Source organism: Euprymna scolopes, chromosome 25 (genome assembly GCF_053919585.1).
Source record: "Euprymna scolopes isolate OS-2025 chromosome 25, ASM5391958v1, whole genome shotgun sequence".
Classification (NCBI taxonomy): domain Eukaryota; kingdom Metazoa; phylum Mollusca; class Cephalopoda; order Sepiida; family Sepiolidae; genus Euprymna; species Euprymna scolopes.
Genome location: NC_136506.1, coordinates 69,636,100 through 69,660,618, shown reverse-complemented (window position 1 = coordinate 69,660,618; position 24,519 = coordinate 69,636,100). Strand labels below are relative to the sequence as shown.

Below are 24,519 nucleotides of genomic sequence, written 5' to 3'. Positions count from 1 at the left end.
ACGTTTTGATTTAGGCACAGATATAGAGTGGGGAAAATTTTTCACAGTGGATTCAGCTAGACGGGTGTTTTTTATGAAAGATTGGCGAGGGGGGACCAGAGATTGGAGTTCAGGCGAGCACCTGCCATAGAAATAACGATAAAACAAGGATAGGCTTGCAACGTCTCTTCTGTGGGAGAGAGGTTGCAGGGAAAAGAAAAGGGCATCCCCCACTAAGCCACGAAGTCTATTTTGTACTCTGTCAAGGCAGGATGGGCTATTTTTAGCAGCTCCTGCCCAGATATGGCAACAGTATTCCATCCTTGGACGTACTTGGCTTTTATATAGATAGAGAATTGCATCAGTAGTGAGATATCTTCTGGAGCGGTAGAAGGATCCCACCATTTTTCCAGCGACCTTGGCAACAGACTTGATGTACGTGTTCCATTTCAGATCAGGAGTAAAAGTCAAACCCAGAAGCTTGTCAAAACACGGGGCCTCACCCAGACAAGAGCCATCCATCCCAATCGATGCCAGATGGGCGTTGATGATGTAAGGATAGGAGTTTGGTTTTGGATGCATTAAAGGTAACCAGCCACGTCGAAAGGCTGTCTGAAAATTACTTCAGGTAGTTAAAGGGAGATAGGGGGTGTGGTTATTCTTTTTTCTCCCAGATGTGCATCCGTACATTCCCATTGTGAACGTTTGTCTAATTTTTACTATTTTTTAATTTATTTTTCTATGGTCCTGCTTTTAAATTTAAAAAAAAGTTTTATTTTTCAAGATTATATAAAAATTGTTACATTGAAAGTTTCACATTCATGCAAGGAAAATATTAGAATCTTACATATAAAAAATTATGCGAAACCTGTAATTAAAAAAAAAAAAAAATTTTTTTTTTGTAATTATTTTTTTGTGTGAAAATATTAAATAAACAATGCTCAATTCAATAATAATATTGGTAGTTCGAGAAATTAATTTTTATTATTGAATTAGTTTGGAATGATTTTGGAGATGAGTAATTTGTAGAATTTTTTATTTAATTATTTCGACTATTATCCTCATCTTCTCGTTGTTGTTTTTCACAACGTTTCGGCCAAGTATTCCTCTGGTCTTTGTTAGGTTAACCGCGACGGGATAGGAATGTCGAATCCTCCAACTACATCCACAGCAATTGCTGCCTTCAATAGCTGTTGTCATCTCACCACGGTTTGGTTAACTAATTCTCTGACCGGCTTTGGATGGGATCGAAACCGCTACCTCTAGACAAGGCTCACCTGGAATCGTAGATATTCCGCATCTCTATCCCATTGCGCTTAACCTGACGAAGGCCAGAGGAATAATTGGCCGAAACGTGAAAAAAAATATCTAGAATATGAGGATAATAGTCCAAAAAATTAAATAAAAAATTAATTTTTTTTTTTTTTTTTTTTTTTTTTTTTTTTTCAGTTATATCTAATTCATTAATACGGACTTTTAGGGGCTTTTTCATGTAAAAATTAATTTTTTTTTAATTGTTACAATTTACAATGCTTTATTTTCATAAAAAAGCAAAAATAAATTCATGCATTTTTTTTTTTTTTTTTTACTTCTGAAAACCATAACTTTAATAAAAGTATTTTTGCTTAGTGAAAATAATACATTTCCACTAAGATTTAAGCACAAATAATTAGTTCATTATATTCCGTGATCATTATTTGATAAATACTGAACATTTCATTAAAATTGGTTAATTTCTTGATATTTTGTGAATTTAAGTAAAAGGAAGGGTCAAAATGTTCATACATTTTGAGCATCGGCATTCATTTTGCACGTACCTAATAATAGCAAGGGCACCCTACCTTGCCCTGTGGTAAAATATGCTTGAATATATTATTTGAATTTATGCATACTTCATATATATATTATTATAGTTTATTCTCTATCGATTATTATATATTTTATATTATACCCAATATATAGTAGTGATTTCAAAAGTTAAAAAAAAAAAAAAAAAAAAGACTCCAGTGCCATCAGTTTGAATCGAAACCGAAACTACAACTTATGTAAAATTCTTGATAAAATTAGTTATTACAAGATCTAAGCAAGCAAGGATAGCCGGACAGTCCACAGTTTTATAATTATTAAGATTTATGTGGGGGTGGGGTTAGACCCCTTCTCGTTTCGTTTTAGATAGAAATTAACTTTCCATTCTCAGTATTTTAAAATACATTTTTCATTTTCGATGTCGATTTTTCAAAGTTTTTTTTAGAAGAGGGGTTAGGTTCCCACTCATAGTTTTAAAGAGGAGCTAGATGATTACTCCCTCTCCATCTTTTAATTGGAAATGTTTATTTTATTTTTATTTTTTATTTTTTTACAAATAATTAAGTAAAAACTTCTTTATAATAAGAATGATTTTATTGAAAATACTTTTTTACATAGTTTATTTTTTATCGAAGAAAGCTTGTACTCCCCTCCAGTGTCAGTATATATATTTTAAAATATTGAAGAGGGGGAAATTGGCTCTATTTAAAAATATAGGAAAGGGAGCTCTGTACCTTTCTCCAACCATCTTAATTTTCCGTTATCCAAGTGTCATTTTTTCCTATTTATGCACATTTTGCTATTTTTACCCTGCCATTTTTACCGTTGCTATTTTTACCTAAATTCATCAAAACTAAAGTGTTTTCTTCAAACTCTTTCTAGGTCACAAATTGGATGGTTTGAATCGATTGTTTTTTGGGTTTTTTTAAACTAATTGTATATTTTAAAAATTTCATTTCCATCTCTAACAGGGATTTTTCCCTCTGTGCCCAAGCCAACAGAATCTAAGCCATTTTTTAATTGGCTTTACCTTATGTTGCTGGTCCTGCGCAGTTCTAAGAGGTCTACCTTCCCAGGCTTTTCCGTCTTCCTTTTGAGAAGAGGTTAGTTTATTGCTAATTGCCCAAGGTGCTCCTCGTATACTCGGTGAACTACCTAGCGAATATACCTGGTGAACCAAGTACAAGAAAGATGCAAACATTTGCACTTAAAGGGATGATTAGAATCTCTTGGTTAGAATGTATGAGATTGATGGTCAATGTCTGGCATCTGGTAAGATGTTCTATGTCCAGTCAAAACAAAAAAATTGCATAACTAAAAAAATAAGTCTCTTTACTTTTATATTATTCTTATGAATGATAATAAAGTAAAAATATTCTATTATTTTGCTATCTAATTTCCATGTTTATGGCACGTGTATGAGCAAACTACATAAATTAGCTGAAAATAGTCATGCTTTCTCTAAAGAATTTGTTTTCAAAAAGTGATACATGCTAAAAACGGGGTGCAGTGACGGTATTAAAGACTCAAAGCATAAAAGCTTCCCCAAATTATTGGATTCATCATTAAATAAGCCTGAAAATAATATATACTACATAACAAAACCACCTGACTGATTTATTCTCCTGAAATTTTGAAATGTCAGACGTTGACAATGGAATCAGTGAGTTTTCTCCTGAATCTGACTTCAGTTTGTGATAAAATTTTAATGTGCGTGTGTGTGTGTGTGTGTATATATATATATATATATACACACACACAAGGTGTCTTGAATAAGTTTCCAGATATCTACATTTGTCGGAGACTCTTAAAAATTTAGTATGTTAGTGCTATACATCTTATGAGACAACTGACCAATTTTTATGATTTGAGGTTCAAATGAACAGCTAGAGCAGGAATTGGAATACACCCTACTAAAGCCTGATTGCCACAGTTGGCAAATTTCAAAAATGCAATCTAGACGTGATGACACTTTAGAAGAATGCTATGCAATAAAATTCTGCTTTAAACTTGGAGGAAATGCCACAGAAACATGGAATGCTTCAGATTACTTTTGGGCTATCTTGCGTGAATCGAGCATCAGTTTTTGATTGGCATAAGAGATTCAAGGAAGACAGGGTGTCTGTGAGAGATGAAGTGTGGAAGGAGTAAGGAAGTCAGAACACCAGAGTTGATTGGACAAATAAAGAATTTCATAGATAAGCACCGTCGTGCACAGTTTGATGTCAGTGTGGGAACTGTAATACACAATTATTTGCGAAGATTGAAGATGTGGAAGATTTGTACAAAGTTTGTCCCAAGGGTGTTCAGAGAAGATCAGAAAGATGTCATGACCAAGATGGGCATCAAGACAGGTGTTCACTCTCCCTATAGTCCATACCTTACTTCCTATGACTTTGGTCCTGTATATGACCTTAAACTATATCCAGTGGTGAGGCCCCAGTTTGCGGGCTTTGGGGAGTGTGGAGCCACCCTTTAATTACCATTGCTCCCAGGTCCACTCTGACCCGGACTGGTAGTACCTGTTAGGGTCCCAACTATGGGTTAAATAGAAACTGATTTGAAAACAACAAATATATTCTATTAAAAATTTTTTCTTCAAAATCTTTGGATTCGGCATTAAATAACCTGAAAAGGGTTGATATGCCGTAAAACAACCAACCAACCAATCCTGTGACTTGATTATTCCCTAAGCTCAAGGAAAACCTTAGGATGTCATTATGAGATAAGTGAGATGAAAAAGGCTGTGATGAGGGTCATTGACACGTTCACACAAGAGGACTTCCATGGAACCTTCTAGAAGTTGTTGGAACGATACAACAAGTGAATTGCAGCCAGAGGAGATTACTTTGACGGGAACTAGAATTTCATGTCTGTACTATGAATAAAAGTGCCCATACGAAAAAAAAGTCTGGAAACTTATTGAAAGCACTTCGTACATATGTATAATGACCTCTAGGTCTTGACTCCTTTGTATACGTACAAGGGAGTCACCGCTTATCAAGACCTAGAGGTCATTCGAGGATTAGTGAGCACGATGGAAATTGGGTAGGAATTTATTATTTATTGTGGGGTGGGGATGCTTGGCATTGCCCGGTCGTAAAATACACTTAAATATATTTTAATTCATGCAGATTTCATATTTTTACAGAGCCAATTCTCTATTAAATATTATATTGTACCTAATATAAAGTACCGATTTCAAAAGTTAAAAAAAAAATTTTTTTTAAATGACTTGGGTGCCATCAACTAAAACTGAAACCAAAACATTTAACGCTCCAGTCATGTTCTTTACCATTTGAGCTATCAACAGATAGATGAGTAAGATTTAAAATTAAACCATTCCAAACTATAAATGAATTTGTGTATGCACAAAAGTAATTAAAAAAATATCAGCAAGTTGAAATGAACATTTTTGCATTTCAACTTGCCGACATATTTCTGTACATGTTATTCATCCAAACAAAGATTTTACTCGTTATAAACCACGCTTGGTGTTACTATTTCCTGTTAATTTCAGTGTTATGTGACCAGTGGTTTATGAGTTTATTAGTTAAATATTTTCACACACACCTGCATCTACTGTTTTATTTATATAGATAAGGACGGTTCATCAAGAATTTGTTTACATTAGATTTGTAGACGACCATGTTGTCGTCAGCTGGGAAGCAACCCATCATATTGTGTTCTAGATGGACAGCTCTAGAAAAGAAGCTTTTGTCATGGAAGTTTAGGTACTGAATAAGTGAAATTGTTTACAGTGATTGGAGCTAGGCAAGTGTTTGCCGCGTATGTTTTAATAGGAGGGGGGCATAGATTGAAGCTCAGTCGAGCACTTGTATCATCCTAATTAAAATCTTGTGAGAATATCCCCAATCGTTCTTTTAACTGAAATATTTCCGTAATCAACTCTGTCCACTTGCTGTCAATCTATAATCACCGGTTACCGTCGCACGTATCAACTGGTGGTTTTTGTGGTCATTGTCAATTGAATGTTCTCACTTTCCACAATAAAAAAAGAAACCACAATTCTATTATTACTGTGACCAACTGAAACTAATTATAACTATTATTTTTGTCTTTTTTTTTTTTTTTTTCTAATTCCTTTCAATTATTTGGACTAATGCGTTCATTCATGATCCTTATGTTATATTACCGTCCTGTTTTTTCATTTCTCTTTACAAAACTCAACCATGTTCTGAAAAGTCAAAAACAAAAACATAATTTTACTGTTGCTGAATTTTTGAAATGAGGATTGGTTATTCGTGTTATTTGGATTTATCGACTACTATTCTCATCTTAAGTGTGATTTTCACAATGTTTCTTCAATTGTGAATTACTTAGGAGCTCTATCCAGTCATGGCTGAAGGAACAAGAGCATGCTACCTTTGTGAAGTAAATAAAGGGTTCTATTCGATATTCTGTTCAAATTCCTGAGTTTGACAGAAACATTCCTGAGTTCAATAAGATATACCTGAAGAAGGTCGGAGGTTACATCGACTGAAATGTTTGAAAAATAACACTCAAGATGAGAGTAGTAGTCCGATGAATCCAAATAATACAGATAATTTTATTGTACAAAACAACCAAACTAGACCAAACACCATAAGTATTTGGATGTAAAGAACTTGAAACTTGAAAACTTTTCCAAAATTAGTGGATTCTGCATTAAATAACCTCAAAAAGATTTATGTCGGAAAATAAAACAACCAAACTGCATTTGTAACTAAAATTTACTTTCTAATATTACTATTTATGTGTTAGTATTTGTGGACAGAATCTTTCTAGAGTCAATTCATTTTTTTTCTTCTCACCCCCCAAACAAGGCATATTACCAAAGGGTAATGATCAGTGGTAGTTGTGCATAAAGATGATTGTTCACATTACATTTAAATTTCTGCATGTTGGTACATTCAGAGGAGCAGAGAAGAGATTCCAAAGGCAAGCGGTCAGAAGAAATAAGCTATTACAGGAAGTTTTCCAACATCTGTAGACCTCTATAGTGAAGAGGTGGGGTTTTGCTGCTAGTTGGTCAAGAGCATTTACATTGAGGAGGATGGGTACAAGTACAGTCGGTTTGTCAGTGCATATTCCATTGAAGTACTTGTAAAACAAGCACAGGAATGCAATATTGTAGCCATGGGACAGGAACTAGACCTTTTTAGACTTTATGGGGTTATGGTTTGTGATGATGGGACAGGAACTAGGGGTTGTTAGACAATGTAGGACCTTCCCCCCCCCACTCTATTTAAGTAGGAGAGACATCATATGTAGCAACACTGCTCCATACACAGACAAATCGTGACTTTGTAGAAATATAGGATACTAGCAGGTGTGAGAAATTTTCTAGCCATGTAGGAGGAGCCCACCTCCTTTGCAGCAGACTTGGCAAATCTTCTATGTATTTCTATTTTCTCCCAAATCATTAGATTCATTATTAAATAAGCCTAAAAAGGGTTAACATGCAGCATAAAAATACCACCAGACTGATTTCGACTCTGAAATTTTAAAATGTTAGATTCTGACACTGGAATCGGTGTGTTTTCTCCTGGCTCTGACTCTACTATCCTAGTTTGTGATAACACACACACACACACACACACACACACACACAGAGTAGATAGCCAATTTATTTGGTACATTGTTTCTTTTTTTGTTTGTTTTTCAAATTTCTCAAGAAATATCAAGTTGATTTGAATGAAATTAACGCTCAATCTTTGAACAAACATTATCTATCTAAAAATAAAACGGAAATGAAGATATACTTGATAAATATTTAAGGAAAAATCAAATTGCTAAAGTCTTTAACGCATTTACTAATATTTAGCTGCATTACTTCTGTTCTGCCTTACAACCTCCAAACACTGTCCATAACTACCTATTAGTTTCTTAAAAGCACTTGCTGGTAGTTTCATCCATTCTTCTTCGCAAATTTTCTTCAATTCCTTGATATTCTTGGGATCTCTTGCATGCACCATTAACTTCAGAGTTTTCCACAGATTTTCAAGAGAATTTAGGTCGGGTGACTGGCTAGGCCACTATAGAACACTAATCCCATTATCCTTAAACCATTTCATAGTTATTTTAACCTTGTGCTTGGGATCATTGTCTTGCTGGAAGATAGTCACGACCCAATCCTAAATCTGCAGCACTCTTGGACAAATGCGTTGACAAAATCTTCGTGTATTTTGCTACATTCATTTTCCCTTCTATGATTTCCATTCCTCCAACTCCATTTGCAGAAAAGCAGCCCCAAATCATCACACTTCCACCTCCAAATTTTACAATCAAAATGGTATTTTATGGTTTAAATTATCTGCCCTTTTTCATTCATACACAGGTGTGCATGTTTCTTCTAAAAAGCTCAGTTTTTGTTTCATCTGACCAAACAACTTTGTTCCAGAAGTCATCTGATTCACATTGATATTTATAAACAAATTTCAAATGATCTTTCATGTACGAAATATTTTTGCTACCCACATATATATTGGATGACATCGAAATATTTTCCAGTAAAGTAGCTTTATGGCTTACTTGTAGTTTCATTAAATATTTTGCAAGCAAAATCCGATTCTGCATTTTGCTAATTCCTACCCTCTGATGAGAAGGAAAGTATTTCTTTCGAAAGTCCGTGGATTAAGGACAATCCACTTAATTTGTTTCCTTTTTTAAAATTAAATATGTTTTTAACTCTTCTTAAAGTGTTTTTAACATGTTTTATTAATTCTTTGTTCTTATATATATATAAAGGGAGTTATCGCTTATCAAAACCTAGAAATCACTCGAGAATTCTGAATTATGAGTGAACATTAGGTAGGAATTTATTTACTAGTGAGGGGGGTGGGTATCATAAAATACACTTTAATATTTTGATTCATGCAGATTTTCTATTTTTACAGGGCCAATTCTGTAGAAAGGGCCCACCTCCTTTGCAGTAGACTTGGCAGTATCTATTTCTCTTTGTGTCACCTGTAAATGTTAGTCTGGACATTGAAATCTTGGAAATAGTGCTATACAGCCATGGCAGTGGTGGTTGAGAAGGTTTATTATAATTGTTAAAGGAAAGGAGCTTTGTGTTAGTATTTTTGGCTCCATTATACTACAGAGTTTAGGTCATTTACCATTGCATGTGTTTGATTTTAGAACTGTTTTCAAGGTGCTTGTATATGTTAGACCTCTTTTAATCACATTTGATATAATGTATGTTTTACATGCTAACAGCTTTTAGATATTGACCTCTAAACTGACCTATCTCAAATCTTATCTTTTTCTCTCATGTTTTCCTGGCCTTCTTTTGTTAACCGACTCTGCTACCTCAACTGTTCTACATCTACAAACCCAAAACTCTCATCCATTCTTTAAAAGTGACCAAATGTGTGCAAGAATAAAATATTCCCAGCACGTGTGCCACTATTTATAAATTTGATATGAAATATCCATATTTAAAATATTACATTACCACATCCAAATGCGGCTTGTAGTTAGTGACTAAATATTCAATGTTTTATTTGTGACTAGTACAGATGACTATTTTGTAGCATTTTTTTTAATCACATATCTAACTTTTTAACATTTTTTTTAATTATCTTTGTATCTGAATCCTATTATAAAATTATTTAAAAAAAAAAAAAAGAAACCTTATCACTAGTGTTGGGACGATGCCTAAATTTTTTACGATTCTGATTCCAGGAAAATGTTGATTAATGATTCCGATACCAAGTACGATTCGGATTGTTGCTTTGAAATATACCATTATATAATCGAAAATTTTTGTGTTGCGAAAAAATTTGGTATAGCGAAAAAGTGCAAATACAAAAGGGAATTTCGAAGACGATTTAATTTTTTTCGTAAAATTTCTTTCAATGAAGATAAAAGTCAAGGCAAATATTTCGATCATGAATTAAACATGCACCATGAAATTAATAACAATCAATTTCAGGAGTTATTTTATATATCAAAAAATATAAAGAAAAGTAAGTTATGATTAATTCAACAAAAATACAATTACATCAAATTTCAAGGGGAACAACATGTTTTGTTTATCTTTTGATATTCATTTTTTTTTATCTTCGATAACTCTTTAAAATTTAACATTTCTTTTGCAGCTTCAATCGCTAACTGATTTTTATTTCACTTTAGAATATTCTTATTTTAAAAATAATTAAATCTTTGATTAAATTTTTAGCCTTTTATATTCAATCATCTCAAATTATTCCTATTTATTTAGTTAACTTTTTAAAAAATATTTTTTAAAAATAATAATGTTATTTTTTAAATCTAAATAAATTGGTTTATTTCTATATTTATTTTTATTATATAATTATATACTTATCGTCCTTTAATGTTTATTCTTACTTATTTAATGTCTTAATTTACCTTTTTATTTCTTTATAAAAAAGTAAATTTTTGATAATTGTTTATTTCTATTGTTAAATAAGTCATTTATTGAACTTTCGAAATCGCCTCCACCTTAATGTTGTTTCTGACAACCTTTTTATTTTTTGTTCGGGTTGGGAAACATTTACCTATGCTCACATCATGACTGTGATACCAGGTGAATGTCGACTAAGCCCCTACAGTTGAACGGCTCTGAGTGACTAGTTTGCAAAAAGTTAAACTTTTTCCTTTTTTAATAAATTTTTCACATTTTTTTTTTTAACATGATTTACTCGTGAATGTCGACTAATGATGGTTTTGATAATAATTGTTACCTAGTCATTATTTGCTGAGTTGACGCCCCTGATATAATTGTCTGAAATGGCTATATTTATTGATGATACCATGCTATTCTCAACATCTTGGCAAAATGAATGCACACATATCCAAAGTAATTGCTGAATCGTTGGAAAATGACCTCTAGTCTGTAGTGGAACGAGGACATAAATGCTACTAAGACAAAGCTCTTTCCCTTTAACAATTGCAAGAAATCTTCTCAATCATCAATTACTATGGCTAAGAGTCCTATATCAAAACTCCTCAATCTAATATTTGCAGGTAACATAAATTGAAACAAATACCTAGAACTGCCAAGTCTGCAAAGAAAGTGGGATCCCTCTGCCATGCTGAAAATTTCTCACCCCTGTCAATATCCTATATCTCTTACTGTGCCACTATCTGCCCATGCATGAAGCATTGTCACATCTGGATTCGGTCATGAACCACTAATCTCCTTTTTAGACAAGGTCTAAAAAGCTCCAGCCCCTGTTGCATCCCTGTTTTTTGTTTTTTTTCTACAAGCGCTTCACTGAAATGTGCTCCAATGAACTTTCTGCACTGCTGTCCTCACAACGTAAATACCTTGGAGTCAAATCCCACCCCTTCACACCAGAGGTCTTTAGATTTGAAAAGGCCTTTTACTCTAATAGTTTGTTTTTTTTATTATTAACTGTAAGCCTTTGGAATTCCTTTCCTGCTCTGTTTCTTTGGCTCTACCAATGTGCAGCATTTTAAATGTAATTTGAATAAATGTCTTGTTGCATAACCTCCTATTTAGGGTGCGTATGTGTAGGCCATTATAATTTACAGTAGTCTCTTACATCTCAGTGGTAATGTGTCTTGTTGATGAATTAACATTTTTAAAAAAATACTGATTTTTATCAAACGTCAAGGGTATGAATTCCATATAGAAACGTTGATTTAATTTGAATAAAGTAAAATACGCACCAAGTGCACTTAAAAGCAAAATCACAACGCAATATTAGGAAAATAAACAAATATTTTACTTGTTTGTTACATCAAGTGCGCTTGAAAACCAAATCACAACGACACCAATGAACAAACCAAATAATCTATGGCTTGGCAATGTAACTGTCTGTGAACCAACACACGTATGCAGTTTTATGCAAATATTTTACTTGTTTGAAATTTATAACATAAATATATTTTGGAGCTATACTCCATCCTCAGTATGTTGTTTTCTTTTTCTTTTTTTTTTTTTTTTCCTTTTCTCCTTCCTTGCCATGTTGTAAAGTTGGAGAAAGAAAAGTGTGTAAAGAGTTGCGCATTGTATCTGAGTGGTTGTATTTTGACATGTTGGAACTTTACAACATGGCAAGGAAGAAGAAAAGGAAAAACAAAGAAAGAAAACAACACACTGAGGATGGAGTATAGCTCCGAAATATATTCATGTTATAAATTTCAAACAAGTAAAATATTTGCATAAAACTGTGTACGTGTGTTGGTTCACAGACAGTTACATTGCCAAGCCATAGATTATTTGGTTTGTTCACTGGTGTCGTTGTGATTTGGTTTTCAAGCGCACTTGATGTATGTTTTATTTTGATTTTTATCAGTTGAGCGGTGAAGGAATATTTTTTGTATTTGTATTCTTCGCAATACTGTTCTCATCTTCAGTATTATTTTCATAACGTTTCAGTCGATGTAACCTCTGACCTTCATCATGTGTATCTTCTTGAACTCTGAAATCTGCACAGAATTTCAAATTTATTTAATCCATGAGAACGGCATGCTCTTGTTCTATCAGTCATAACTTGGTAGAAGTCCTAAGTAATTAACAAATGTATTTTGAGTATCGCCCGCACTGAGGAAGTATATGTTGTCCACTATGCCACAGGATTTCTACAGTAGTCTGAAGAATACAAATAATCAATCCTTATCTCATAAATTCAGAAACAGAATATTTTTTTTATGTTTTTTTTTTTTTAATTTTTTTTTTTATAAGAGTCACCACTTATCAAGGTCCGGAGGCCACTTGAAGATAAAGGTTAATGGGACAATATCATAGTAATCGTTAGCAGTGAAAATTTGGTAAATTGGGTTACTTAAGGGGGACAGATTATCAAGAACTTGTTTACATTGGACTTGAAAACATATTGTAGTTAGCTGGAAAGCAGGCAAATGGAACAGTTCCATAGGCGTGCAATTCTAAGAAAGAAGCTTTGTTCATGGAATCTACCTTTAGGTTTAGATACAGATAGTCCATCCATAGCTTTGAGCCCCCGGAGGGGCATAGGCCATCCACAACTTTGTAGATGCTTTTGTTGTGAAGAGTTCTTTTTTTGGGGTGAGGGTGCTGCCCCATGCCCAACCTTCCCAGAAGATACCTATAACTCCTAGCCTTTCCAAATGGTCACCCTTCTGGTACTGGCCAGGCTCAATGTTGCTTAACTTTGGTGATCTGGTGAGAACCGGTGTGTCAATGTAATCGTGCCATACTACAGATAAAGAGTGGGGGGAATTATTGATAATGGTTTCAGCTAGACGAGTGTTTTTCATGAAAGTTTGGCAAGGAGGGACCATAGATTGGAGTTCAGATGAGCGCTTGCCATGAAAATAATGATAGAGCAAAGACAAAGGCATTCATTCATTTGCCACAGTGATAATAGTATTTGTGAATTATCCCTCTTCATTGGATCCTTTTTATTATAACATGCAGGTTTAAGGGGCATCATTTACACTGGTGAGAAGCCCCTGTCCAAGTAGCCGAAAATTTTTTGGGCAGAAGTTGTTCAGAGAATGCCCTTCCTTACTCCATGGTTTTTTTGTGATCGATACAAAGTGCATCACCAACCAAAGTCAACAACCTCCACTCTATCAAGTTAGTCAGTTGGCTTTTATGGTAGCCAACATCCATCAAGTCTGAACTGTACATAAAGTATCTGTGTGCATTTCATGGAGATATCTGACTAGAGCGTATCTCTCACACACCCTTTCATACACTGGTGGTTGGTCCAGGACTGCTTATAAGGTATTCACATCTGACCCCTGTATCTGAATGCTGTTTACTCAATCTGCAGCTTAAGGACCTGGTGGATAGGAAATAATCACTCCATACATTATTTTGATAATTGTGAGCATTTTCGGTATTTGATGATAGTTTATTCTCATGTGCAGTGTGGTGATGGAATATTTCTTGGTAATTCATGGTAACAATGACAGCAGATCCTCTTTCTGTTGGTATAACCTAGAGTGGACGCATATGCATACAAAGTAACATTACCGGTGGGGAAAAAAGGACTATAAAAAAAAAGAGAAAAAGAACAATCAAGAGAGAGACGCGATAACATTAGATCTTGTGAGAGACATGGAGAACGTTCTGGATCACATAGGTGATGCCACAGCTGTACCAATGAGGAAATAAATGTTGTTGATACAAAGAACAAGCAAGTTGGAGTTATTTCCTATTCTTTGTTTTGGTCTCCTTTGTGACTAAAACTGCATACGTGTGTTGGTTCACAGACAGTTACATTGCCAAGCCATAGATTAATTTGGTTTGTTCACTGGTGTCGTAGTAGTCATAGTGTGAATGACAACGGTCTTTTTTCTTAATTGTTGTAATGAGGATTGATAATTTATGGTCGTGGTTGCAGCATTCATCCTGAGTCACTTGGGTTGGCTCTTTCCGACAAGTTTGCCACGTCCCAAATACTGACTGGCCAGGCACAGCGATTCAAGGCTGCTCCTATTATGAGTGCAAACCATTCACGGTTCCAGTGATAAACTTTGTAAAAGTAAGAACCCAGAATCAGCTCATCCTACTTCATTGTCCTAAGCCAGATTTTGAGTTGACCATCACAATGTTTCTTCCAGCCTGGTGGTGGAGCTGGATTAATGACTTCATGGATTAAGTCACCTGGGCGTCGTCGAAGAGCGTGGCTGAACCAACAAAGGCATTTAGTAAGGAGGGATTTTGGGAGGAATTGAATCCTGCAGCAAGTGCGAATTGTACTGCAGATTTGGGGCCCCGTTTATTTATGAATTCTAAACTCCCTCATAACTTGCTCCAATGAGTCCACCATACACCACAAACACAACAACCACTAAATTTACAAACATTGATACTTCATCTTGAGATACACCTGAAGGTCATAGATTACATTGATTGAAACATACAAAAACACTTAAGATGAAAACAGTAGTCTGAATAATTCAAATAATATGAATTGACAAGGGTTCATTTCACAAGCTGTGGTTCTTCTCTAGTATTCTTGGGTTCCTGCTTATGTAGCTTCTGATTGGTTGAAGATGGATCTGGAAACCAATGAAAATTGAGTATTTTAGAGATTTTTTTTTCTGTTTTTATTATGTTTGTGGTTGGTTGGAACAGGGTGTTATCAGTAAGCTTATCTATTTGGAGAAAAATTTTAACTTGGAATAGAATGTTGCCACTATTCATGTAACAAGTGTCATCTGTCTTGCTATAACCACCTGAAGGTAATATCCTCTTTACTTCCAGTGTGATGAGAAATGTCAACCTGCCAATGGATATTCAGCAATCATTGATTATATCGTTTTTATGTATGTTGGCTTTGTTGAGAGAAGACACTAAACAGAGCTTCTGATACAAAGTTAAGCCATATAATTTCTGTTGGTTTGTATGGAACTATCTCCACCAGAAAACGTTCATGATGAGTGCTATAATTAACTAAAAAATTGACTTTGCAATCTTATCTGTTCTCACAGAAGTTTTATTTTTTTTCTACCCTTTCTTTATCTGCCTAATACCAGGCAGAATTTTTATAGACAAAGTTTTTGTTTTCCCTCCCCCCAAGAACTTCCCTGCTGTGGTGTAGATTACCACAAGACTGATTCCTTGCAGACTACAACATATATGTAACAAATAATTGCCATAAACCATCCTCATAAGTAATCAAACTTAATTCTATTTGTAATTTTCAATCCTCTCATAATATTCACTTTCATTTACCTGACAGTTAATCAATGTCATTGAACTGTACGTTGTAGTAGCTTTTCACCTTGATAAGCGATGACTCGTTACACAAAAATAAACTCATTGTATTCAAGTAAGATTCATGTGATGGATTTTTGTACATTTTTTTTAACTGTATCGTTTTCTGTTCATTTTTATTTTCATCATATTCATGTACATTATTTTCTCAATTTAATTTCTTTTCAGATGAAAGCAACTCATCTAAGTTTTGGGATATCAAGATCCGTGGCATCACCGGTGGCCATACTGGAGACATAATGTGGGACTTGGATGCCATCAGCCATTATTTTACAGATGGTAAGTTCTTATATTTTTGAATTTTTGAGATGAGGATTGATTATTGATAATATTTGGATTCTTCAAACTACCACCATCACCTTGAGTGCTATTCACACAATGTTTCGATCACTGTAACCTCCGACCTTTAAGAGTATCTTGTCAAATTCTGGAATCTTTCTGTTGAACTTAGGACTTCTACCTAGTAATGGCTGTAGGTTGAATAAAGAGTTTTATTCAAAATTTTGTGCTGATTTTCGAGTTCAACAGAAAGATTCCAGAGTTCAACAAGATAGATCTGAAGGTCAGAGATTGCATCAACCAAAATATTGTACAAATAACACTCAAGATGAGAATAGTAGTCCAAATAATATGAATTGGTAAGTTCTTTTTTTTTTTTGGGGGGGGGGGCTATGTTGCATACGAGTAGATGTATATAACATTAGCAGGGTGGCAAATTGGAAGATTTAAGCTTTTTATAAAAATAACATAATTTGGTGTCCTTTTTTTAAGAATATACAGTAAGTATTCTCAAATAACTATCTCATTGTTTTACCACCAGAAGAGACCTTTTTTTTTAAGGTGACATTAAAAAAATGTTTCCTTGATGCAATTGTGATCCATGGGCACTAAAAACTAACAGCCTCCAAAACAATTGATAGGAACTGCAACAAATTTGGTATAAAACATTCTTTGTATGCCGAATATGTCACAGAGTGGGTAAAAATTAATACGGTCACAACCTCCCATTTGAAAATTCAAATATTTGCGATTTCCAAACTAGACACAACATCATGGGGTGCATAATCTTAATCCATAGGTAAAAGTCAGTCAAAGGAAATTTATTGTTTTAGGAGTAAGAAAATTCATTTTAGCAAATTTTTGTCATAACCCGCACTCATAAGTAAATTTTGTTCATTCCATTCATGATTTGTAATCCTCTCATGATATTCTTCATTCAACTAACAATCTGTCCATCTTATTAACCTTTATCCTTAAGTGGTGTTTAGCTTTGATAAGTGGTTACTCATTAGTAAAAAAAAAGGTAATTTATTTAAATAAAATGTATTTTATTCATGGATGTTGATAAGTATAAAATTTTAAAATTGTAGAAACATTACTTTTAGCATTTTTGTTTTCCTTCCAGGAGGTTTTCTTTTTCTTTCACGTCTATATTTTCTTTTGCGTTTTTTTTTTTTTCTTTCGTGTCTTTCCATGTCTTTTACGTTTTTCTCTATTCTCCTATCTCATTCTCTTTCTTCTTCACTTTTTGTTCCTTTTTTCTATGTTTTTTTTTTCCTCAACCAATATTCATTATACAATTGTTTTCAAAGTTCAAATAATTGGATATAAAGAGAAAAAACACTTTGATATGACAGGGGCTTGCGAGAAAAAAATTTTTTTTCTTCTTTCATTTAGTAGCACAAATATTGTATAATACTTGACTTTTTGTCTCTTAAACTTTAATTCAAGCCAGAAAAAAATTCTATCCTTCCGTTTCAAGGCAGAAGCTTAATCTTTTGTGTTCAAGTATTTCCACTTAACACTTTTTCCGTCTTTAAAAAATCTTTTTCTGTTCTCTTTTCTACTTCTTGTGTGCATCACGATCTACTTCTACTCCCATACTAACTCTAGTTTTAAAAAGCTTAATTAAGTGTAGAGCAAAACATAAGCATTTTTAATGTAAGGAGTAATCTTTTTACTTATTGGAACATCTGAACCTTAATGCAGGAAGAAACCCAAGCGCTAACGATGTACTCCCTCTTCAAGTATAACATGGCCTGATAAAGACTATTGTAAAATCAAAGTCACTCTACAAGACTACATCCAGTGGTCCAACTAATAAACCATGGAGTTTTTTGTTACTATGGATATGTTTGAGAGTTATTTTTTCTCTCTATGTGGATGGGTATAAGGTCGGGTGTGGGTTTGAAGAAACTGTCTGTGGAATGAACTGGTTTCGAACTTGATACATTCAGATTTTCACTTTGTGTCGTTAACTTTTTCTTTTCGTTTCCTTTTCCTTTTCGTTTCCTTTTCCTTTTCGTTTCCTTTCCTTTTCGTTTCGTTTCCTTTTCGTTTCCTTTTCGTTTCCTTTCCTTTTCGTTTCCTTTCCTTTTCGTTTCCTTTCCTTTTCGTTTCCTTTTCGTTTCCTTTCCTTTTCGTTTCCTTTTCGTTTCCTTTCCTTTTCGTTTCCTTTTTTTCTTTTCATTTTCTTTTCCTTTTTTCTTTTCCTTTTCTTTTCCTTTTTCCTTTTCTTTTCCTTTTCTTTTCCTTTTCTTTTCTTTTTTTGCTTTTCCTTTTCTTTTCCTTTTTTCTTTTCCTTTTCTTTTCCTTTTTTCTTTTCCTTTTTTCCTTTTTTCTTTTCCTTTCTTTTTTGCTTTTCCTTTCTTTTTTTGCTTTTCCTTTCTTTTTTTGCTTTTCCTTTTTTTGCTTTTCCTTTCTTTTTTTGCTTTTCCTTTCTTCTTTTGCTTTTCCTTTCTTCTTTTCTTTTCCTTTTTTCTTTTCCTTTTTTCTTTTCCTTTTTTCTTTTCCTTTTTTCTTTTCCTTTTCCCCTTTTCCTTTTCTTTTCCTTTTCCCCTTTTCCTTTTCTTTTCCTTTTTTTCTTTTCCTTTTCCTTTTTTCTTTTCCTTTTCTTTTCCTTTTCTTTTCATTTTCTTTTCCTTTTTTCTTTTCCTTTTCTTTTCCTTTTTCCTTTTCTTTTCCTTTTTTCTTTTCCTTTTCTTTTCCTTTTTTCTTTTCCTTTTCTTTTCTTTTTTTGCTTTTCCTTTTTTCTTTTCCTTTTCTTTTCTTTTTTTGCTTTTCCTTTTCTTTTCCTTTTTTTCTTTTCCTTTTCTTTTTTCTTTTCCTTTTCTTTTCCTTTTTTCTTTTCCTTTCTTTTTTGCTTTTCCTTTCTTTTTTTTCTTTTCCTTTCTTTTTTTGCTTTTCCTTTCTTTTTTTGCTTTTCCTTTCTTTTTTTGCTTTTCCTTTCTTTTTTTGCTTTTCCTTTCTTTTTTTTCTTTTCCTTTTTTCTTTTCCTTTTTTCTTTTCCTTTTTTCTTTTCCTTTTTTCTTTTCCTTTTTTCTTTTCCTTTTTTCTTTTCCTTTTTTCTTTTCCTTTTTTCTTTTCCTTTTTTCTTTTCCTTTTCCCCTTTTCCTTTTCTTTTCCTTTTCCCCTTTTCCTTTTCTTTTCCTTTTTTTCTTTTCCTTTTCTTTTCCTTTTCCTTTCTTTTTCTTTTCTTTTTCTTTTCCTTTTCTCTTTTTTTCTTTTTCCCTTTTTTCTTTCCTTTTCCTTTCCTTTTCCTTTTTTCCTTTTCATTTTTTCCTTTTCCCTTTTTTCCTTTTCCCTTTTTTATTTTTCATTTTTTCCGTTCCCCTTTTTTCCGTTCCCCTTTTTTCCGTTTCTTTTCCTTTTTCCTTTTCTTTTCCTTTTTTCTTTTCCTTTTCTTTTCTTTTTTTGCTTTTCCTTTTCTTTTCCCTTTTTCTTTTCCTTTTCTTTTCCTTTTTTCTTTTCCTTTTCCTTTTCTTTTCCTTTTCCCCTTTTCCTTTTCTTTTCCTTTTCCCCTTTTCCTTTTCTTTTCCTTTTTTCTTTTCCTTTTCTTTTCTTTTTTTGCTTTTCCTTTTCTTTTCCTTTTCCTTTTCTTTTCCTTTTCCTTTTCTTTTCCTTTTTTCTTTTCCTTTTCTTTTCCTTTTTTCTTTTCCTTTTTTTCTTTTCCTTTCTTTTTTGCTTTTCCTTTCTTTTTTGCTTTTCCTTTCTTTTTTGCTTTTCCTTTCTTTTTTTGCTTTTCCTTTCTTTTTTTTGCTTTTCCTTTCTTTTTTTTCTTTTCCTTTCTTTTTTTGCTTTTCCTTTCTTTTTTTGCTTTTCCTTTCTTTTTTTGCTTTTCCTTTTTGCTTTTCCTTTTTGCTTTTCCTTTTTTCTTTTCCTTTTTGCTTTTCCTTTTTTCTTTTCCTTTTTTCTTTTCCTTTTTTCTTTTCCTTTTTTCTTTTCCTTTTTTCTTTTCCTTTTTTCTTTTCCTTTTCTTTTCCTTTTTTCTTTTCCTTTTCTTTTCCTTTTTTTCTTTTCCTTTTCTTTTCCTTTTCTTTTTCTTTTCTTTTCCTTTTCTTTTTCTTTTCTTTTTCTTTTCCTTTTCTCTTTTTTTCTTTTTCCCTTTTTTCTTTTCTTTTCCTTCTTTCCTTTTCCTTTTTTCCTTTTCATTTTTTCCTTTTCCTTTTTTCCTTTTCATTTTTTCCTTTTCCCTTTTTTATTTTTCATTTTTTCCGTTCCCCTTTTTTCCGTTCCCCTTTTTTCCTTTTCTTTTCCTTTTTTCTTTTCCTTTTTTCTTTTCCTTTTTTCTTTTCCTTTTCTTTTCTTTTTTTTGCTTTTCCTTTTCTTTCCCTTTTTTCCGTTTCCCTTTTTTCCGTTTCCCTTTTTTCCGTTTCCCTTTTTTCCTTTTCTTTTCCTTTTTCTTTTTTTCCTTTTTCTTTTTTCTTTTCCCTTTCCTTCCCTTTCCTTTTTCTTTTTTCCCTTTCCTTTTTCTTTTTTCCCTTTCCTTTTTCTTTTTTCCCTTTCCTTTTTCTTTTTTCCCTTTTTTCTTTTTTCCTTTTTCTTTTTTCCCTTTTCTTTTTTCCCTTTTCTTTTTTCCCTTTTCTTTTTTCCCTTTTCTTTTTTCCCTTTTCTTTTTTCCCTTTTCTTTTTCCCTTTTCTTTTTTCCCTTTTCTTTTTTCCCTTTCCTTTTTTTCCCTTTCCTTTTTTCCCTTTCGGTTTTTCCCTTTCCTTTTTCTTTTTTCCTTTTTCTTTTTTCCTTTTTCTTTTTTCCTTTTTTTCTATTTTCCTTTTTTTCTTTTTTCCTTTTTTCTTTTTTCCTTTTTTTTCTTTTTTCCTTTTTTTTCTTTTTTCCTTTTTTCCTTTTTTCTTTTTTCCTTTTTTCTTTTTTCCTTTTTTTCTTTTTTCCTTTTTTCTTTTTTCTTTTTTTCTTTTTCCTTTTTCTTTTTTCCTTTTTTTCTTTTTCCTTTTTCTTTTTTCCTTTTTTTCTTTTTCCTTGTTCTTTTTTCCTTTTTCTTTTTTCCTTTTTTTTCTTTTTTCCTTTTTTTTCTTTTTTCCTTTTTTTTCTTTTTTCCTTTTTTTTCTTTTTTCCTTTTTTTTCTTTTTTCCTTTTTTCCTTTTTTTTTCCTTTTTTTTCTTTTTTCCTTTTTTCCTTTTTTTTTCTTTTTTTTCTTTTTTCCTTTTTTCTTTTTTCCTTTTTTTCTTTTTCCTTTTTTCTTTTTTCCTTTTTCCTTTTTTTCTTTTTTCCTTTTTTTCTATTTTCCTTTTTTTCTTTTTTCCTTTTTTCTTTTTTCCTTTTTTTTCTTTTTTCCTTTTTTTTCTTTTTTCCTTTTTTCTTTTTTCCTTTTTTCCTTTTTTCTTTTTTCCTTTTTTCTTTTTTCCTTTTTTCTTTTTTCCTTTTTTCTTTTTTCCTTTTTTCTTTTTTTCTTTTTTTCTTTTTTCCTTTTTTCTTTTTTTCTTTTTTCCTTTTTCTTTTTTCCTTTTTTCTTTTTCCTTTTTCTTTTTTCCTTTTTCTTTTTTCCTTTTTCTTTTTTCCTTTTTTTTCTTTTTTCCTTTTTTCCTTTTTTTTTCCTTTTTTTTCTTTTTTCCTTTTTTCCTTTTTTTTTTCTTTTTTTTCTTTTTTCCTTTTTTTTTTCTTTTTTTTCTTTTTTCCTTTTTTTTTTCTTTTTTTTCTTTTTTCCTTTTTTCTTTTTTCCTTTTTTCTTCCTTTTTTTTTTCCTTTTTTCTTTTTTCCTTTTTCCTTTTTTTCTTTTTTCCTTTTTTTCTTTTTTCCTTTTTTTCTTTTTTCCTTTTTTTTCCTTTTTTTCTTTTTTCCTTTTTTTCTTTTTTTTCTTTTTTCCTTTTTTTCTTTTTTCCTTTTTTTCTTTTTTTTCTTTTTTCTTTTTTTTCTTTTTTCTTTTTTTTCTTTTTTCCTTTTTTCTTTTTTTCTTTTTTCCTTTTTTCTTTTTTTCTTTTTTCCTTTTTTTCTTTTTTCCTTTTTTTTCTTTTTTTCTTTTTTCCTTTTTTTCCTTTTCTTTTTTCCTTTTCTTTTTTTCCTTTTCTTTTTTCCTTTTCTTTTTTTCCTTTTCTTTTTTCCTTTTCTTTTTTTCCTTTTCTTTTTTCCTTTTCTTTTTTCCTTTTCTTTTTTTCCTTTTCTTTTTTTTCTTTTCTTTTTTTTCTTTTCTTTTCTTTTTTCCTTTATTTTCTCCGAGGTGTTGTTTGAATGACTCTACATATCATCTCTACCACAGGGGTTCAACTGTCAACTTTGGCTTTCATAGATTATTTAAAAAAAAATTTTTTTTTTTTTTAAAGGAGTTACCACTTATCTAAAGCTGAAGGCCACTCTAGGATAAAGATTAGTAAGTGTCAGATTGTTGATGAGATAATACTGTAATGATTGGTAGTTGTGGAAATAGGTTAGAATTTGATTATTTAAGAGGATGGCTCAACTTGGACTTGAAACTGACCATGCTGTTGTCAGCTGGAAAGCAGCCCCACTGTATAGTTCCACAGGTGGGCAACTTTGTTCATGGAATTTGCATTTAATTTTCAGCACAGAGAGCAGAAGAAATTGTTGACAGTGGTTGTAGTCAGACGAGTGTTATGGATGTTTTGCAAGAGGAGGATCTTTTCCTTCCTTCTTAGTGATTGTACTACTACATCGCTCTTTGCTGACCCCCCCCCTCCCCTGTTCGTATTCATTTGAAAGGTTCGCTTCTTAATGTCAGCGTCATTGCTGTCTATGCTCCTATTTGTAATGCTGATGAAATGAAACTATGGCACTAACCCTATGACAGATTTAACCAGCTTCCTCCAAAGAGAAGTTTCGTCGAAGTATGAAATTCACAAGCGGTCCCCAGTTACATGCATATCCCTATTAGGAGAGATGATAATGTTAGATTAATGCTGATGATCAAGATAAAGACTACACAATAATTTGCAGTTACTACTGTTGACCATGTTCCCTCAAGTGACTTAATATTTGCAGGTGATATCAACAGCGGACCTATTCTTGGACGATTCATGAAAGACTTGTCAACTTTGATGTAAAAAGCAAATAATCATATCTAGTACACATTTTCAATATCCTCACCAACATCGACTTACTTGGTTCTACAATGATGGTATTACAGCTAACCAAATCAACCACTTTTTCTTGTATGCTAATGGTCATCTTTGATTGTTGAGTGTTCCAGGGCTCAGAAACCAGTAGCGAATTTGGTTTCAATCATGTATCAGGCAAATCTACATCTTCATCTCAAGACCATCAAGTTTGTGGGACTACATGCTTCTCCTTGCTCAACCATTCCCATGCTGTTTCCATGGTCTTCTTTTTCATCTTCATTTTTGGCTGTGCCATCGTTTCTCACATTAGTTGCTGCCAAGGAGACGTGCACGGGTTTACAATAATAAAAGTAAAACTCTAATCAAAACCGGACTCCTAAACAAGGTCAAAGTTTTCAAGGTGGTTTTCATGTGTAAATCTTCACTCTAACATGAATCCTTGCGCATCATTAGTGCTTCCAGCAAAGGACAGTCATCTGTTTCATTGATTTTACTGCTGCATTCAACTCTTGTCAATCACGACACCTTATGCAAAATTATGCAAGCAGATGGTCCATGTGCTGTGAGGTTTTGGAAAACTTTAAAAAATGATCTGGTTATCTTGCGCTAACACTTACGCCATTGACAGAATTATTTCGAACGCCTTAAGTTTCCTGGTGTCATTGTTAGATGCAACTTTACCATGGAGAACTTAGATTATGCAGATGAGATTGCACTACTTGAAACATTTGCTGATACCTGGTCTGCTATTAATGAGCTCCAACATGTAATATCACAAATTGGGATGAAAATATTAGTCGCAAAGACTAATATACTTGCTGCCAGCTTTGTCCCAACAGACAAAACGGCCATCGTTCTTAATGGTGATGTTGTTGAAGTTGTTGAGTTTCAATTATCTTGGCATGATTATCATGGATTAAGGTGGAGTTGACAATGAAGCGCAAATTGATCTTGCATGTGAACGATCCTTCTTTATGGTAGTGAATCCTGGTCAATAAGAGTGCAAGATAGACAATTGGAAATTTTCGATCACAACTGCCCGTGTCGTGCCTCCCATTTGGGGGGGGGGCTGTGGGAAATGTGAAGTTGCTCCTTAGTTACCATCGTTCACAGGTCCACTTTGGCTCAGAGTAGTAATAGCTGCAAAGACATCTGGTATTTCCAGATCAGGCTGTCTAAAGATATTGGCTTCCTGACTTAAATTCGTCAAATATTGATGTTATTGTTTTCCTTTCCCTTTGCAAAACTCAATTATGTTCTGCAAAGTCAAAAACAAAACTAACAACTTTTTTTACAAAACAATCAAACCAAACACCATGAATAAATATTTGAAGATATAAAGAACTTGATGAATAAAACCTTTTTTCCCAAACTACTAGATTTGGCATTAAGTAATCTGAAAAGGGTTGATATACCGTAAAACAAAACAACCAATATTCGTTCAGTGTAAACAAAGTCCTGTTACTTCCTCTACTGTCCAGATTTAATATTTCTCTGGAGGTCATCAAATCTAAATTTATCTTTAAAGCTAAAATTGTGCATTCATTGTATCCTTCTCATATCAGTTCTCCTTATGCAAACAGAAGGGATTAAAAATTCTTTTTTTTTTAACTAGTCATTCTATCAGATCCAAAATCAAACGAGTTGTTTTTGGACACCTAGGCAATTTAAAGATGCATATGTAACTTTCGAGCATGTTGCCTAGGCAACTTGCTGAAGCC

The 24,519-nt window shown here is 32.8% G+C and overlaps 1 protein-coding gene across 1 annotated transcript in view; it reads left to right on the top strand.

Annotated features, from left to right (window-relative positions):
- Window positions 1–24,519, top strand: part of LOC145247427 (E3 ubiquitin-protein ligase HECW2-like) — a 328,541-nt gene that overhangs the window by 184,047 nt on the left and 119,975 nt on the right. The window contains exon 3 of the mRNA XM_080109185.1: window positions 15,662–15,772. Coding sequence (XP_079965311.1) covers window positions 15,662–15,772 — 111 coding nt within the window. The remainder of the gene's footprint in view (window positions 1–15,661; window positions 15,773–24,519) is intronic.